Source organism: Geotrypetes seraphini, chromosome 8 (assembly GCF_902459505.1).
Source record: "Geotrypetes seraphini chromosome 8, aGeoSer1.1, whole genome shotgun sequence".
NCBI lineage: Eukaryota > Metazoa > Chordata > Amphibia > Gymnophiona > Dermophiidae > Geotrypetes > Geotrypetes seraphini.
Window position 1 is genome coordinate 120,427,166 of NC_047091.1, and position 17,845 is coordinate 120,445,010.

General features: G+C 44.9%; 1 protein-coding gene across 1 annotated transcript in view; it reads left to right on the plus strand.

Annotated features, from left to right (window-relative positions):
- The window catches only part of LOC117365125 (F-BAR domain only protein 1-like), a 116,893-nt gene that overhangs the window by 16,073 nt on the left and 82,975 nt on the right, over nt 1-17,845 (plus strand). The window contains 4 exon segments of the mRNA XM_033955114.1: nt 5,984-6,028; nt 6,357-6,429; nt 7,556-7,580; nt 7,692-7,749. Coding sequence (XP_033811005.1) covers nt 5,984-6,028; nt 6,357-6,429; nt 7,556-7,580; nt 7,692-7,749 — 201 coding nt within the window.

Genomic DNA, 17,845 nt, shown 5'->3' on the forward strand with positions numbered 1-17,845 from the left:
TCCCTGATTTGTCTGCAGCGGGGCCATTCTTCTACGCCCCCGTGGGAGCTTAGCAGAGCCTCCTCAGTGTCCCGGGCTCGGGACTCGGAGGCCCCGCTTATTATTTGAGGGAAGTCTCCCCCTCTTTCTTCGCTGCTCCGAGATTGTGGTCTACTTCACCTCCGGAGGATGAGTTGTCTTCTCGAACCTCCTTTACCTGATTTGTTTTGGACAAGGGCCAAGCTCTTAAGCTTGATCTCCAGTCCGAGTCCCGATATACTCAGGAGTATTTGGGGAGATGGGGGCTCCCTCATCCGCCCCGGGAGGCTTTGTGCTTGCCTTTACATCAGGTGCTCTGGCAAACTTTCCTCCGGAATCTGGAGACTCCTTATGCCGTCACTGCCATTCCCTCCAAGATGGAGTCCTGTTACCGGACGGTCCCTGTCAAGGGTTTCGAGAATGCGCAGCTTTCCCATCAGTCACTGGTGGTCGAGTCTTCCTTAAAGTAATCTAACCCCTCCAAGGTTTACGCTGCTGTCCTCCGGGCAAGGAAAGGCATACGATGGACAAGTTTGGACGCCGCCTCTATCAGATCTCGATGATGGCGAACCGAGTTCTGAACTATAACTTTATCTTCACGTTCTATCTCAGGTACTGTGTGGACACTCTCCTCTCATTCCAGTCTGATGTGTCTGCTACTTGGAGCAGGAGTTTCGTATTCTCCAGGAGACCCTTTCTCAGCCCCGTCTCTATATGTTTCAGGCGACTTACAATGCCTTTGAGTTGTTCTCGAGGGTCACGGCCTTTGCGGTCGCCATGCACCGCTTGGCTTGGCTCGGCTCCAGATTGTGGACATGGATCCCAACCTCCAGGATCGTTTGGCTAACCTCCCTTGTGTGGGGAACGAACTGTTTGATGACTCCATCGAGGCTGCCACTAAACGCCTTTCGGAGCTTGAGCGTTCTTTCGCCTCCTTGGTGAGGCTCAAGCCGAAAACTCCTCCGGCTCATCAGTACAAGATTCCTCTTAGGAGGTATCTGCAGAAATCTACTCCTGCGTTCTCTCGCCCATCTCCGCGTCGGCCACAGCAACAGCAGCAGTGTCTTCCTAAGACCCAAACGCCCGCTCCGACGAAGCCTGGGCCTTCTTTTTGACAATTCCAGTCTGAGCCTGCGGGCTCCCTTCCTCCTGGAGCCCTCCCCCCTACCCATCTGGGGACGTCTCCAGCATTTCTATCCTTAGAGGGAGAATCTTACCACAGACCTGTGGGTACTTTCCATCGTCTGGGAGGGGTACTCCCTTCATTTCAGCCTCTTGCCCCCGGACCATCCGCCAAGAGAGTTTCCTTCTTCTGGGTCACACCTTATCCTTCTTCTGTGGGAAGCGCAGGCCCTCCTTTGCCTCAGGGTGGTTTAGGAGGTTCCCCTGAATCAGCTCAATACGGGGTTTTATTCCTGGTTCTTTCTGGTTCCCAAGAAGATGGGAGACCTGCGTCCAATCCTGGACCTCAGGGCTCTGAACAAGTTTCTGGTCAAGGAGAATTTCAGAATGCTCACTCTTCCTGCGTTGTATCCCCTGATGGACAAAGGGGACTGGCTGTGCTCTTTGGATCTCAAGGAGGCCTACACGCACGTGCCGATTCATCTGGCTTCTTGCCGATATCTGAGATTCCGTGTTCTTCCCTTCGGTCTGGCTGCCTCCCCAAGGGTGTTCACGAAGTGCCTGGTAGTGGTGGCCGCGGCCCTTCGCCTGCAGGGGCTTCAGGTGTTTCCCTACCTAGACGATTGGCTCATCAAGGCTTCATCCCGCCAGGAGGTCCTGAGGGCGACGAATCAGACCATTTCGCTCCTCCAAAGCCTTGGCTTTCGAGGTGAATTTTCCCAAGTCTCAGCTGTGTCCGTCTCAATCCCTCGAGTTTATCGGGGCAGTTCTGGACACCTGTCGTCTTCACTCCTTTTTGCCTCGACCTCATCAGAAGGCCCTGATTCGGCTTTGTCACAGGGTGTCTCTCCTGTCCTTGGTCCCGGCCCGTCTGATGATGGTTCTGCTCGGTCACATGGCCTCCACGGTTCACGTGACTCCTTTTGCCAGATATCACCTCCTCATTCCCCAGTGGAATCTGGCGTCTCAGTGGAACCAAGATCGGGATCCGGTGTCTCGACTCATTGTCGTGACTCCTTTGTTGAAGCAGTCTCTCCGTTGGTGGATGCTCTCTACCAATCTTTGCAGAGGTTTTCTCTTTCCCGCTCCTCCCCCGGAGAAGGTTCTCATGACGGACTCGTCGGCTTATGCTTGGGGGGCTCATCTGGACGGTCTTCGTACCCAGGGACTTCGGTCCAGTGCGTACCATCTTTGTCACATCAATGTGCTGGAGCTCAGAGCAGTGTTCAACGCTCTGAAAGCCTTTTGTCTTCTGATTCGCGACCGTGTGGTGCTAATTCGCACGGACAACCAGGTCGCCATGTATTATATCAACAAACAAGGGGGCACGGGTTCTCTCTCCCTGTGCCAGGAGGCAATGCGGCTCTGGGATTGGGCAATCCACCGCAACATCTTTCTCCGTGCGGTCTACATCCAGGGTCAGCAGAACTGCCTGGCCGACAAGTTGCGCCGCCTTCTGCGGCCTCACGAATGGTCCCTTCACTCCTCGACTCTGCATCAGGTGTTTGCCCGGTGGGGGTCTCCAGATGTCGATCTGTTTGCATCCCCCCTCAATTATAAGTTGCCTTGTTTCTGCTCCAGGGTTTACACCCCTCTCAGGTTCGAGGCGGATGCTTTCCTTCTGGATTGGACGAACCTGTTTCTGTATGTGTTTCCTCCTTTCCCTCTGATTCTGAAGACTCTCGTCAAGCTCAAGTCCACTCATGCCACCATGATTCTGATTGCTCCTCAGTGGCCCAGACAGCCGTGGTTCTCCTTCCTGCTGCAACTCAGTGCCAGGGAACCTCTTCTTCTGCCTGTTTTTCCCTCTCTGCTTACGCAGAGTCGGGGATCGCTGCTCCATCCCAACCTGCAGTCTCTACACTTGACGGCCTGGTTCCTCAAGACTTGATGGCCTCGTTTCAGTTTTATCAGTCAGTCCTGGATGTTCTGTAGGCGTCTCGGAAGGAGTCCATTCGTCAATGTTATCATCAGAAGTGGACCCGCTTTTCTTCTTGATGTGCTACGCGGAGACAGGAGCCGCTGTCTGCCTCCTTATCTTCGGTGCTAGATTATCTGTTGCACTTGTCTGGCGCCGATCTCAAATCCTCGTCAATTCGAGTCCACCTCAGCGCCATTGCTGCTTTTCATCGGCCGGTTGAAGGGAAACTGCTATCTATTCATCCTGTGGTCTCCCGGTTCATGAAGGGTCTTTTCCAGGTTCATCCTCCCCTTAAACCTCCTCCCGTGGTTTGGGATCTCAATGTGGTCCTTGCTTGCTTGATGAAACCATCCTTTGAACCGCTGGCTAGGGCTCACTTGAAGTATCTCACTTGGAAGGTGGTATTTCTTATTGTGCTCACTTCTGCTTGTAGGATCAGTGAGCTGCAGGCCTTGGCTGAGGATCCCCCTTTCACTGTTTTTCATCATGATAAGGTGGTTCTTCGTACCCATCCTAAATTCTTGCCTAAGGTTATTTCGGACTTTCACATCAATCAGTCCGTGGTTCTTCCTGTGTTTTTCCCAAAGACCCATTCTCACCCTGGTGAGGCGGCTCTGCATACACTTGACTGTAAGCGTGCGCTGGCCTTTTACTTGCAGCGTACTACATCTCATCAGACTGCTCCCCAGCTCTTCGTCTCTTTCAATCCCAATAGGTTGGGACGTCCTGTTTTTAAGTGGACAATCTCTAACTGGTTGGCCGCTTGTATCTCTTTCTGTTACGCTCAGGCTGGTTTCTCCCTGCCGGGTCGAGTCATGGGGCATAAGGTCCGAGTGATGGCAGCATCTGTTGCTTTCCTCCGATCGACCCCAATTGAGGAAATCTGCAAGGCTGCCAGGTGGTTCTCGGTTCATACTTTCACCTCTCACTACTGTCTGGATGCTTTCTCCAGATGTGACGGCCATTTTAGCCAGCCAGTTTTTCAACATCTAAATTGCCAACTCTCCCTCCATCCCTTTTGGTTAGCTTGGAGGTCACCCACATGTAGAGAATATGCTGCCTGCTTGTCCTGGGATAAAGCACAGTTACTTACGATAACAGGTCTTATCCAGGGACAGCAGGCAGATATTCTCGCAATCTACCCACCTCCCCAGGTTGGCTTCTTTGCTAGCTATCTGAACTGAGGACACGCTGAGGAGACGCATGCCCCGAGTCTGGCGGGAGGGGCACTCGCGCATGCGTGGTACACTCGCAAGCTTGAAGATCTTCAAGCAGGTCTGCTTGCGAGAATGTCCACTAGGGGGCTCCATAGATGATGTCACCCATATGTAGAGAATATCTGCCTGCTGTCCCTGGATAACACCTGTTACGGTAAGTAACTGCTTTTTCAGAGCATGGTACAGGAAGAGGCAACATATTTCTGGTTAGAGCCTCATGGGTAGATCGGTATCCTAATCCAAAAATCCAGAAATATCACTGCTTTTGGTATAATACCATTTCCTCTTGTTAGTATATCCCTTACTTTCCATGGTTGCACTTTGATTATGCAGTAATTAATTTTCTGACTTCTAATGCCTGAGACCTATTAATGTGTTAGTCCTTAGGTTCCCTGGCACCTAGCAAGAGAAAACCAGCCAATGTTAATGCCACTTTTCTGTAGCTGCTGGTCACTCCCAGTTCTTCTCCTGCTGTTTAGTTATTATAGGACATAAGAACCTAAGAATTGCTGCTGCTAGGTCAGACCAGTTGTCCATTGTGCCCAGCAGTCCGCTCACGCGGCGGCCCTCTGGTTAAAGACCAGTGCCCTGACTGAGACTAGCCCTACCTGCGTACGTTCTGGTTCAGCAGGAACTTGTCTAACTTTGTCTTGAATCCCTGGAGGGTGTTCTCCTCTATGACAGACTCGAAGAGCATTCCAGTTTTCTACCACTCTCTGGGAGAAGAAGAACTTCCTTATGTTTGTACAGAATCTATCCCCTTTCAATTTTAGAGAATGCCCTCTCGTTCTCCCTACCTTGGAGAGGGTGAACGAAGCAGCTCTTATAAGAGGCTCAGGGGAGATAAGCCTCCCCAGCCCAAACTTTGACCTTTCCCTGTCTCCCATTTCCTTTTTGGGTCAGTGGCAGCTGTACAACTAGCACAAAAATTCTCTCCCTCTTCCCTGCATGTGCTGCTGCTAGTTTTGCTGATTACATCCTCTCCCCCCCCCTTCATGTAACTTCTGCATCAGAGGTATGTGCCTAGCAGCTATTAGTAGTATGCAGATGGAAATTTATTTTTGTTTATTTATTCTGTTTATTATCCACTTACATTAAAACATGCATAAAATTCATATACAACTTGATAAACTTCAAAATTTCCTATTGGTCTTGTCTCTTCTTCTTATCACTTTCTATAAACCCAGTTCTAACAACATATCCTGTAGTACTTCCTTAGTTCCACATGTCTTCATATTGATTTTATTGCTGACTTAGGAATGCTGGAGGAAGGGGAGGGGATGATACTGAATGAGGGGAGAGAGACAGATAGAAATGGGCTGATACTGGATTGGGAGGAGGAGAGAGAGGATAAGGCTGCATGACAGGGAAAAGAGGTTAGAGATGGATGATTGGCATAGAGAGAGAATAAATGTCAAATGGACAGGAGACACTGGCAAGATTTGAGAGAAGACAGGAAAACAGATAACAGATAGTAGGACCAACATGATTAGAAAAAGTGATTGTATGATATATTTCATAATTAGAATGTCAGGTATTTTTTAATATACATCTGCCAGAGCTTATTGGAACTTTGGGGTACTCTGTAGAAATTTGTTCAGCTTTAGAGGGCGTACTTGGCTTGAAGTTGAAACACTGTTAGTCATATTTTACAAAGTCTGAGATGTGATATAATAAGTGTTCTCTTCCCTCCTGTCCACCTCAGGAGTGCTGGACCCTGATAGCCTCCCGGTTCCTGCAGCAGGAGAAGGTACAAAAATCTAAAGTTTCATCCTAGCAGTACTGAGAATTGAGGAGGGCAGTCCCACACAGAGGGAACAGCTCCATAAGAGCATGCCATTATGTGCTGCTACTGTCCTAGTTCTGTTCTGACTTTTTCCAGGGTGCTTAGGAGGGAGAATCCTTTTCCTGGGACTAAGGTTTGGGTATCATGTCCCAAGAATTCAGCATATCATTGGGGACTCAGGAGGAGGCCATTCCTGCTAATTGTGATAGAGCTCTTAAGGGTTCTGTCTCTCGAAATGCAGCTTATGGCATTGGTTTTCATTTCTGCTTCTGCACTGTGCTTTTTCCCCCAGGAGTGAAACGGACCCGTTCAAAACCTTTCCGCATCCCTGGTCTGAGCAGAAAAGACAAAACCAGTGAAGCCCTGTGAGTATGGAGCCAGAGTAACATAGCAATAGCCTATCTTGTCCATGTTTCAGGATATCTGCAGGCCACAGAGTATGGACACTTGCAAGATTTCCCTCCTTATCTAAAGTGCTCTTTTTTCCTTCCTTAGTATTTCATTATTTTGAGTAAAAGAGCATACAAGATTCCCATCTTTTCTATATGGACCATTCGGGGCTTTATCTGCCATCATCTACTATGTTACTATGTTATATGTAATCAGTAAGCCCAGTAATAATCTAAATAGCAAGTAATACTAATGCAGTGGCTGCCCAGGTATCTGTCCTAGGTATCTTGCATAACATGCCAATCAACCCCAGCTGCTATTTGTGTTTCAGAGCCTTTGTTAATGCTGGAATATAATATTCCAGCAGCTGCAGCACTTGTTTAATTGGGTGAATGTGATGCTATGAATGTTTAACACACCTGCCAGGTTGCACTTTCTGTTTCTTCCAGTTTTAGGGACCTTTGGGGATTTGTAAAATCGTGATTAGATATTGGCTGCCCTGCAGTGATATGGCAGTAATCTCTGAATCTTACCTTGATAGACCTGGCCACTCCCTCTGGCAGTTCCCTTTATTGCTTTTCCCCCCACCCCGATTCTGAAGGATGCAATGCTAATGTTTTCCCCCTGAAACTGTATGAACATTCATAGATTTCCTTGTTCTTGCATGCACTGTGTACATCAGTCACTGGAAATTTTAATAAGAATGTGGATTTCTTATGTATATTAGGAATTAGGGTTGAAAAAAAAAATATATACAGAAATCTGTAATGCTTTTTTTATTCAGTGTTAGATATGCAGCTTTTCTTAAAGAAGGAAACAGGTGCCTTGGGTTCTCAACCCAGGCCTTTGGACACACTGAGCCTAATCAGGTTTTCAGAATATCCAGAAAAAATATACATGAGAGAGATTTGCATACAATGGAGGTAGTGAATGCAAATTTATCTCATGTATATTCACTGTGGGATTCCTGAAAACCTGACTGGTTAGGTATCCTGGGGACTGGATTGAGAACTCCGACTGTAGAATGACCCCACATGCCTGCTGCCTCTGAGCAGCATATGACAGTTCACTTGAAGTATCTAACTCCTCTGTTCTCTGCAGGGACTGCCCAGATGCTGACTCTCTGGTAAGTAGATTGTTTTCTGGCTTGGAAGTCTTGAACTGGCTCTCACTGCTGGAGCTGGGTGAGAGTGCCCTTGGCATTTTGCCCAAGTAAGTGGCATTGCTTCTCTTCCAGAGCTGCCGTGAGGTGGATGAAGAAGGTTTTACCCTGAGGCTGGATGTGAATCAGACTGATATCCTTTGCTTGTTCTGGCTCATAAGAACAATTGTAATGGAACCAATACTTTTGTAGACCTGAGGTTAACAATTCTCCAAACTCTCTCACATAAGCCAAGCACATAGGCACCTCTTTAGAATGCAGTAGGGTGTTTAACTCTAGTAGAATAACCCCTCTTGTTCAACCATGTTACTGTACCAAGATTCCTTCCTTGTCCAACAGTACTATTGGATCTGTAACATGAAACCTCAACAAATCTCTGTACTATTATCTCCTTGGCCAGGCTGGGGCTATTAACACTACTAGCCCTTGATGACTCTTGATCCTCTGAATGACTCGGTCTAGGATTGACCATGGCAGAAAAGATTCATAACAAGCCTGAAGTTGACCAAGGCTGATCTAGAGTATTTATATCTGCAGATACTCTTTCATTGACTCAAAGATTTGGAAACATTTACATTGTGAGTTGTTGCCATTAAATCCATGATGGAGACTGCTGGATACTTTTTCCGCCAGACTTCACTGTTCTAGATCCAGCATGATAAAAGTCCACCTGAATGTTTATTTCTTTAAAATGTTTGTAATCCACTCCATCTATAACTTTGGGCTTTAGAAAAATAGATCTTTATGTTACTTCTGAGAGTGCCAATTGGTGCATAAGCCATGTGAAACCTGTAGGCATGTTTCCGAAGAGAATATCATTTAAGAACTTTATATACCGCCAAACCATAAGTGGTCTTGGCAGTTTACAATCATACTAAAATAAGTAAAAGAGCTCCATTAGATATAGAAAAGATAACCATTCACATCCCAATCAGACCATAATACACAGACAAATATATAACGCAAACTTAAAATAAAATCAACCATTCTCATCGTCACTTCACACACCACTTTCATGGCTCTCATGAACAGTCTGCAACCCCAAGTGCTTATGGAAAGAAATAAGTCTTCAGTTGCTTTTTAAATTTATGCAAAGATTAAGTAGCCCTAATGTCAACTGGCGATTGATTCCATCTTGTGGGGACAGCCCAAAAAAAGACACTTGCCGTGTAGATGCCCAGTGAGCTTCCACAAGCTTGGGTGCCACCAATCTACATTGTGACATCTATCACAATATTCTCCCAGGGACACGTGAAACAATCAAGTCATTTTAGATATGGGGGTCAAACCATAATAAGCCCAATGCATTGGCACCATTAATTTAAAAGCAACACGAAACCTAATAAGGTAGCCATTGAAACTTGATATAAAGGGTAAGGGGAAGGTAACATGGTTGTATTTATTGGCATCATCTAGGAGCCTTACAGACAAATTTTGTAATGTTTGTAAGTACTTAAGCATTGAAGCTGGTAGCCCCAAATATACAATAATTTCATAATCAAAACAAAAAATCATAAATGGATGAAGTAAAGTATACAAATTTGGCATTCTCAAAATGTTTTGCTGAACATATTTTCCTTAGTGCACAAAACCCTTTCTTAATTGCACTAGAGATATGAACATCAAAATGAAGCCATGAATCTATAAACTCCCAGATATCTAAAATTATCCACAGGGACAAGCAACCTGCACATCAGAAAGTACATTTTCAAAAGTGTCAGAATAAAATTGTATGGTTTCAGTTAGTTTCAAGCAGCCACATGGGTGTGTTCCCAATTTAAGGGCAATCCTGTAACTGTGTACCTGCATGTGAATGTACACTTAATACACACAAATGTATACTTATCCATGAAAAGTGCCAGCAGGGCACCAAAGCGCTGTTCTGTAAGGGATGTGTAAGTGACCTAGCATAGAAATACAAGGGGGTTCAAAGACATTTTACTGAGTTGGCATATTAAATTTGCCCCTGATGCATCCCTTAAGAGTGCATCAGGGGCGAAACATGGCCGTTAGATTTTTTTAGAGGTTTGGGGTTTTTTTTGCTTTTAACATTGCTTTTAGTGAATAAATTCTGATGATAAACATTCTATGCTGGTCTGCTCTATTGCTGCTATCCACAATAAATATTTGTGAGACATTTGTATGCATCACCTCCACTGCATTCAAATCTCTCTCATAAATACATATTTTATATCACAGAAAAGGAGAGGAGAATATGGGTGTATTAGTTTCAAATGTATGCACTCATTTGGTGTCATGTAACGTAAGGGTTTTACAGGCATTGCAATTACATCTGTCTTGTTTTCTTATTATCTTGGCTGGACATTCTGCACCCTGATAATGAGAGTCATCTATAAGCTTATTCACCCACTTTGTGTGCTGCTGGATGAGTTCTGATTGGCCCATGCAGTCACCTGGCCATGTCTGGAGCAATTCGGTATCAGGTTAAATTCAGTTTGGGTTTGGTTTTGGGTGAAGACTCCTTCTCAACTCTTAATGATTGATCTTGAAATCTTATTGTAAATCGCAATGAATCCTTGCGGAAATTTTGTGGGATATAAGAAACTGTATGGTATAATAAAAGAAGAAAGATTTTTTTTGGCTGGCTTGCACATCTTTGAGAAGCTTAGAGACTTTGTCGGTATGTGCTAAGCCCTTCACTAGAAAGAATTCTGCAGCTCAGTGTTCACTGGCTATTATTAGACTAAGACCTACTGCTGTAATAGCACAAAGATTTATACTTTACTGACATCAGAACTAGAGAAGGACACGGTGAGTGATCCCCGCGGGAAGCCGCGGTGGGCTGCAGTTTGCCCGCGGGCCATGGAGACTCTATAGCCAAATCGCCGCAGATACGAGAACAAAACTTTTCATCGCCCGCAAGAATGGTGAAAAGATTTGTCCCCCGCAGGTAAACATACCCCCCCTTCTTCGTGACTGCAATTTACCGTGACTAATCTTCAAGTTCCTCCAGCAGCCATGCTGTCTCCAACTCTCCATCGCCGATTTGTGCCGTTGCCGCATTGACTCCGCCCCTTTAATGTACTGGCTGCTGATTGGTCACTTCTTCCTGCTCAAGCAGTGAGGGGACCAATCGCTACTGCCATACATGATTTGAAAACCCCATTTAATGGGTTGTAGTGGCGCAGCAGTAGCGATTGGGAACATTTTGGAGCTGCGAGCAGGAGGACAGGTCGCTGCCTGGACTGGAGTCACTGCGGACTCAGAGCTGAAACTTTGTTGGCGCTAGAACTAGTTCTAAGAGGTAAGGTGGGCTGCATCCCCACACTTTCCTTCTGCTTGCCTGCCTGGGGGTGGGGGGGTTCATTCTTTGCTCCGGTCGGAGTCTGGTTGAGCTGCTCTTGCAGCACAGAGCTGGTTCTTTTTTTTTTTTTTTTTAATCTACTAGTGTATCCATTCCCATGGTTACTGAACACATTATCTGTATATCATGCTGGATTCCTCCTCTGCAGCAAGTTCAGCAGTCTTGCAGCAGCTCATAGAGGACAGACACTGCTTTCGAACACGTGGTGGATCTCTAATCCTGTGTGCTCTGCTCCTTCCGGGATAATAAGAGGTGCTGCCGGGTGTTGTGTCGTGCTGAGTTCCCAGTTTTCCCTGCATTTTAAGTGGCCGAAACTGCTTTCTTGATTTCATTTTTAGTTTCGGATGAGAAATCTTGAATACATGCTGATCTAAGTTTGTTTTGGTAACTATGGTTTTGGAGATAGGAAAGCTGAAGAACTGTACTTTAAATGATCTTAAAATAACCTTTTCAACAACTCACAATTTTTGCCAAGTTGTAATATTTTTGAAAACGCAAATCGATTTGTTTTGCCTCTGCCGGGTTTTGTGGTATGGGAGAAATTGTTGCATCCTTCCCTGCTCCCTGGAAACTTGGGTAAGGTGGGCCGCATCCCCACACTTTCTGCTTGCCTGCCTAGGGTTCCCCCGGGGGGGGGGGAGGGGTTCTTTCTTTGCTCCAGTGTCCGGTTGAGCTGATCGCTAGGGAATCCAAGATTAGCTGATTTCCTCGGATCAGCTCAACCAAACTCAGAAGCAAGGAAAGAACACCCCTCCCAACCCAAATCCAACTCCCCTTTTTGATCTTGTGGCTTGTATCTTTTTTTTTCTTTCCTCTCCTTCCCTCCATTCTCTATGTACGGTACCACTGTACTTATATGATCATGGAAAGTGAGAGATTCATCCAAAGTGATATCTAGAAGCTTGATACTACGTACTGTATGTATTGGAATAGATTTGATTTTAATAGGAGAGGGAAGAGAACTATCTTTCTTGAAAGGAAAGACCATTATTTTGGTTTTCGTGACATTGAGTGACAATTTGTTCGATTTTAACCAGCTCGGAGCCGGGTCGGGAGGGCACCTGCGCATATCAGATGCAACGCGGTAATGTCGCATGCATTCACGCATGTGCATGTCACCGCATTGCACATGCACAGATCTCATGTATGAAGAAAGACTGAATAAACTGCGGCTGCACTCACTTGAGGAATGACGAGAGAGGGGAGACATGATTGAAACGTTTAAGTACATCGCGGGCCGTATCGAGTCGGAAGAAGATATCTTCTACCTCAAGGTACCCTCGACCACCAGGGGGCATCCACTGAAAATCAGGGGAGGGAAGTTCCATAGCGACTACAGAAAATACTTCTTCACTGAAAGAATAGTGGATCATTGGAACAAACTCCCACTGCAGGTGATTGAGGCCAACAGCGTGTCAGATTTTAAGAGAAAATGGGATATTCACATGGGATCCCTAAGGGAGTGAAATCAGGGGGGCGGGTATTTGGAATGGGCAGACTTGGTGGGCTAAAGCCCCTTTCTGCCGTCTTTTTCTATATTTCTATACAGTACAGCTTACAATTGAGAGATTTCTTTATAATAATTATGAGGATCAGATATGGCTAAGGAAGACTAATGGACTGGTTACAGCTAGAGCTGTGCCAATGATAAAGCTTGTTGTATGGCTGAGAAACTGTGCTGGTATTTGCTCTCTCTATCATAAGTGGACTAACCCCCTCTTCTGTTAAACGACACTAGCCATTTCTAGTGCAGAGAGCCGCGCTGAATGGCCTGCACTGCTCCCGACGCTCATAGGAACTCTGTGAGCATCAGGGCAGCGTGGGCCATTCAGCACGACTCCCCACGCTAGAAACTGCTAGTGAAGTTTAATAGAAGAGGCTCTAATTGATTCTTGTGTATTTGCTGTGCTGGTATCTTTTCTGTCTTGCTGAATTGAATCATTCAAAAAAATAAAAAAATCAGACTCCAATTCAGGCTTGCTCTTGGCCTTTTCCTCTGTCGCAGACGGGGAGACTGGGGAGAATGGCAGGAAGAGAATAAATTTGCATTGCCAGGCCCTGGGGTGGGGGAAGACATAGTGATAGAGTGTCAGACAGACCCCTGGAACAAAGGGGAGACAGAAGAGTGGATGGCAGATGTTAAACTTGGGGGCGTCTACTGTCTAGAGAGAGAATGCAGAGAGGTGGAAAGATTCTGGACCAAGGAGGGAGGAAGGAAGGAGAGAGAGGCAGAAAAAGACCTGGAAAAAAGAACAAATGCTGGTTATAATTGGGGGGGGGGGGTTTCAGGACTATGGGAGGAGCAGACAGAGGGGGAGAGACCCTGACTGACAAGATGATAATAGAGGAGGGAGACCAGGAAGGATCTTTGGAACAAAGGTGGTGGTAGTTGGTTACAGTAGTGGCTGTGGTACCACTACCTACATGGTACAAAGGGGAAAAGGGAAATGACACTGGATCTTGGGAAAATTTGTATGAAAAATGACTTTATTTTCAATTTAGTGATCAAAATGTGCCAGTTTTGAGAATTTATATCAGTTGTCTATATTTTGCACTATATTTGTCTATTTTTCTATAGTTGTTTCTGAGGTGACATTGCATATTTTAAAGTCATCTGCCTTGACCTCTTTGAAAAATAAAACAAATATTAATGATTAATATTTTCTCTGCATACAGTGTGCTTTGTGTTTCTTTTAATTTTGTGGTTACCATAATGAATTAATATATTATGGGTAGTGTACATGAAAAATGAATAGAAGAAATTTCATTACAATTAGTACTATTATGATGGGGATGGGGGGGTCAGGGGTGGAGATTGGCCTGGGACACTCGGTTGAGAAACACTGGTCTAGGTGATTATGGACTTCACTCGTAAGGGCCACTTTTACAAAGCCACAGTAGCGATTCTCCCTTGGCAAATGCACCAAACAAAGTCCATTTGCTGTGGCAGAATTGCACAAATGCATGTCCTTAAAAAACAGATTCAAAATAAACTGCTGGGGAATAAGGTCAAAAAAATGTTCCTGAAGGTCCAAATAATGTAATACAACAAATAAAGGAACCAAAAATACGCTTCAGATACCTTATTAACCTTGAGTGGTGCTCAGAAACCAAGATGGCATATAAAGAACTCAAAACTGGGGAAAACCCCTAAAGAGATTCTTATGATATCTATCATTGCACCAGTGTATGGTATAAAGGTACTGTAAACTCTTTGAAAATTATGTTCATAGCTGGTAATGTATCCAAAACTTGAATTGTCCAATATGGCTTTAAAGAGAGATAGCTAAACAGCTTAATAAGTAAACTTAGCTTGAATGTTCAACCCGCGATGGTACAGCTGGGTTCTGACGCGTTTCGCCCCTATGGCTTCATCAGAGAACCCGCCAAGCTAAAGATGAACACGACTTGAAACAGTCCTGAAAAAATGAAACAAAAGAACAAGATGCATGACTAAGTTAACTACTAAAAGGCAACTTGTAAAATTAGGTAAGTAACAAAGTCAACGACGCTACCGGTGGAATACCTGTGCTGAAACAATGGATTTTCAATTTCCTGTAACGTGAGCGCTCAGCTGAGCTCTCGATTTTTATGCAGGGAGAAATGTCAATCACCATTTAGTGGAGGAACGCCCACCACTCTACTTCCTTGTTAAGGCCAGAAGGAGCCACTGTCTGCCAGTGAAAAATGAAGCTCTGTTCTTGCTTCCAAAGCCAAGCCTGTACATTGCCCCCTCTATTACTGTGTGCCACCTTCAAAACAACGAATTTTAAGTCCTGTAATTGATGAAAAGAAGATTGCCAATGCTGAACCAACGGGGCATTAATGTCTCCTCTTCTGATTTTACTGAGGTGTTCAATAATGCGGGTCTTGATGCATCTGGTGGTGTGTCCCACGTATAACATGTTGCATGGACAAAAAATCAAATATACAACACCCTGAGTGTTGCAATCTGTACGTTGCTGTAAAATATGTTGCTTCCTTAGCCGGGGATGTTGAATGCTGGTGGTTTCAAAAACATGCGCACACACCGTGCACTGTCCACATTTGAAATGACCCGTAAGAGGTGCCTCAGTGTTGTCTGATTTACTGGAAAAGTAAGAGGTGGATATATGATCCCTCAGATTTCTGCCTCTGGAATATGCAAATAGAGGAGGCTGTTCAAGGCATGTATGTGTCTGCAAAATGTGCCAATGGGTACTGATGATTTTTTTAATATTAAATGCTTGATAAGAGTAAGGCAATGTACATACCATTCGGGATTCAGAGTGGTCAGGAGACTGATTTAACAGGTAAGAGCGATGAGCATATAAAGCCCGTTTGTAGGCTTTTCTGATGGTACCGTGGGGATACCCTCGATCTTTGAACCGCTGCCACATGTCTTCTGAACGATGTTTGTATTCTTCCGTGGTACTGCACAACCGCCTGAGTCTCAAAAACTGACCCACTGGTAAATTATCTCTCAAGTGACGTGGATGATAACTGTCATAGTGTAACAAAGCGTTCCTATCTGTGTTCTTGCGGTGTATGGAAGTGTGAAAAATCCCTTGATTAAGAGTGATAGTGATATCTAAAAAAGCAATCTGGGTGTAAGAAGTACAAGAAGTGAATTGTAAGTGTGGATTGCGTGTATTAAGCCACTGAAGGAACTGATAAAAGGCTTCAAGTGTATTGGTCCATATCAAAAATACATCATCGATGTAACGCTTCCATGTGTAAATGTCAGAAACATATGTGGAAGAATAAACATGTGTTTCCTCGAAGTCAGTGACGTAAAGACATGCTACAGAAGGGGCCATGGTTGCCCCCATTGCTGTTCCTTTTATTTGCAAAAAAAATTCAGAATCAAACATGAAGTAGTTATGCTGCAAAGCTATACTGGCTAGGGTGACTAAAAAGTCTGTTCTAGCTGCAGACAACTGTAAAGATTCAAGGTATTTCCTCACAGTCTCAATCGCGCTGGATTGGGGAATATTGGTGTATAGGGCTTGAATGTCTAAAGTAACCAATAAGGCTCCTTGAGGTATAGATTGAGCCTCCTGGAGCCATGCAAGCATATTAGTAGTGTCCTTAACGTATGACTTCGCGGTGGTAACTAAAGGTTTAAGATATTGGTCCACAAAGGTGGACAGAGGCTCCAAAATGGAGCCGATGCCCGAAACTATGGGACGCCCAGGAGGATTGGTGGCATGTTTGTGTATTTTTGGGACGAAGTATATCACAGGGATGACCGGGAAATTTTGATGAAGATAGCGGTACTCCTTCTCAGTAATGATACCTTTTTCCAAGGCCTGAACGAGGACATGCTGAATAAAATCTGCAATGTCCACTGTAGGGTCCCCTGGCAAGGGCTGGTAGTAATGAGGATCACTCAATTGTCTGCGAGCTTCCATTATGTAAGAAGAAGTGTCTAAAACAACTATGCCACCACCCTTGTCAGCTGACCGTATGACAATGTCAGGGTCTTGAGCCATGCTTCGTAACGCCCGGGTCATCTCAAGGGACATATTCCGTCTGATGTAAGACTGCTGTGCCTCTAAGGTGACAATGTCCTTTTCAACCAGATTGTAAAACACCGTTAAATGCGGATCCAAATTCCCTGGAGGATTCCAGGTTGACGGCCTATGTAGGCCAGTAAGCTCTGGGTCACTGGGTTTGTCTTGAAAGAATAATTTTAAATTGCATTTCCTAATGAGTTTATACAGACTTATCCTAGTGTCCAAGGGGTTGTAATTCGTGAAAGGGACGAAAGACAGCCCCTTGGATAAAACAGTCAATTCCATGGTGGATAGCCCCCTACTGGATAGGTTAAATACGTTATTGTTAATCACTGTCAGGGCTTCGGTGGACGTCTCCCCTTGGCAGTCCGGGGGCCTCCTTGTTTGTGGGAGGCCGTCCCTTGAAAATTTACAGAAGCAGAACGGGTTTGTATCGAACCTGATGTTGTAGAAGTGCTAGAATCAGTGCTAGAATCATCCCCTCCTGACCCACTCGATGTATGTGTGTACGTAGGTTTTTTTAACTGTCGGGAACGTTTATTGCGATCCATCCAGGGATAAACATATCCCCGGATGTAATCACCCTCGTCCCGTCTGAATTTACCTATTTTAGTTTTTTTAATATCTGCTCTGAAGACCTCCATTTCTTTCTTGAAATTATCCATCTTAGTGGTGAATTCATCTAATTGTAATGTGTTTTGTACTACAGCAACTTTGTCTTGAAAGTCAGTATGGTAGGTGTCTAGCTCTTGTTTGGTAGTATCGATAATCAACAACATTAAATCATGTGAACATTTATTTAAGATGGCATTCCACTTCTCTAAAAAATGAACATTGTCAAGAAATAACCTAGGCTCAGTACGCATCCGGAGCCCTCTGGGAATGCGTTTGGCTCTACAGTATTCAGCCAACGTAGCAGCATGTAATTCAGCTCTGATTGTCCGTTTCTGCAAAAATGCCAATTGGTCCCAATCTACAGTGGTGGTGGACACCTCATCCTGCGTAAACAGCTTAAATGATGACAAAATGTCATCTGCTTGTTGATCAGTGTATGTAAGTACAGTATCCCAACCGGTAGTCGCCATAAGTAACTGCCCCAGAAAGTAAGTTCTTGAAATTCAAAATAAACTGCTGGGGAATAAGGTCAAAAAAATGTTCCTGAAGGTCCAAATAATGTAATACAACAAATAAAGGAACCAAAAATACGCTTCAGATACCTTATTAACCTTGAGTGGTGCTCAGAAACCAAGATGGCATATAAAGAACTCAAAACTGGGGAAAACCCCTAAAGAGATTCTTATGATATCTATCATTGCACCAGTGTATGGTATAAAGGTACTGTAAACTCTTTGAAAATTATGTTCATAGCTGGTAATGTATCCAAAACTTGAATTGTCCAATATGGC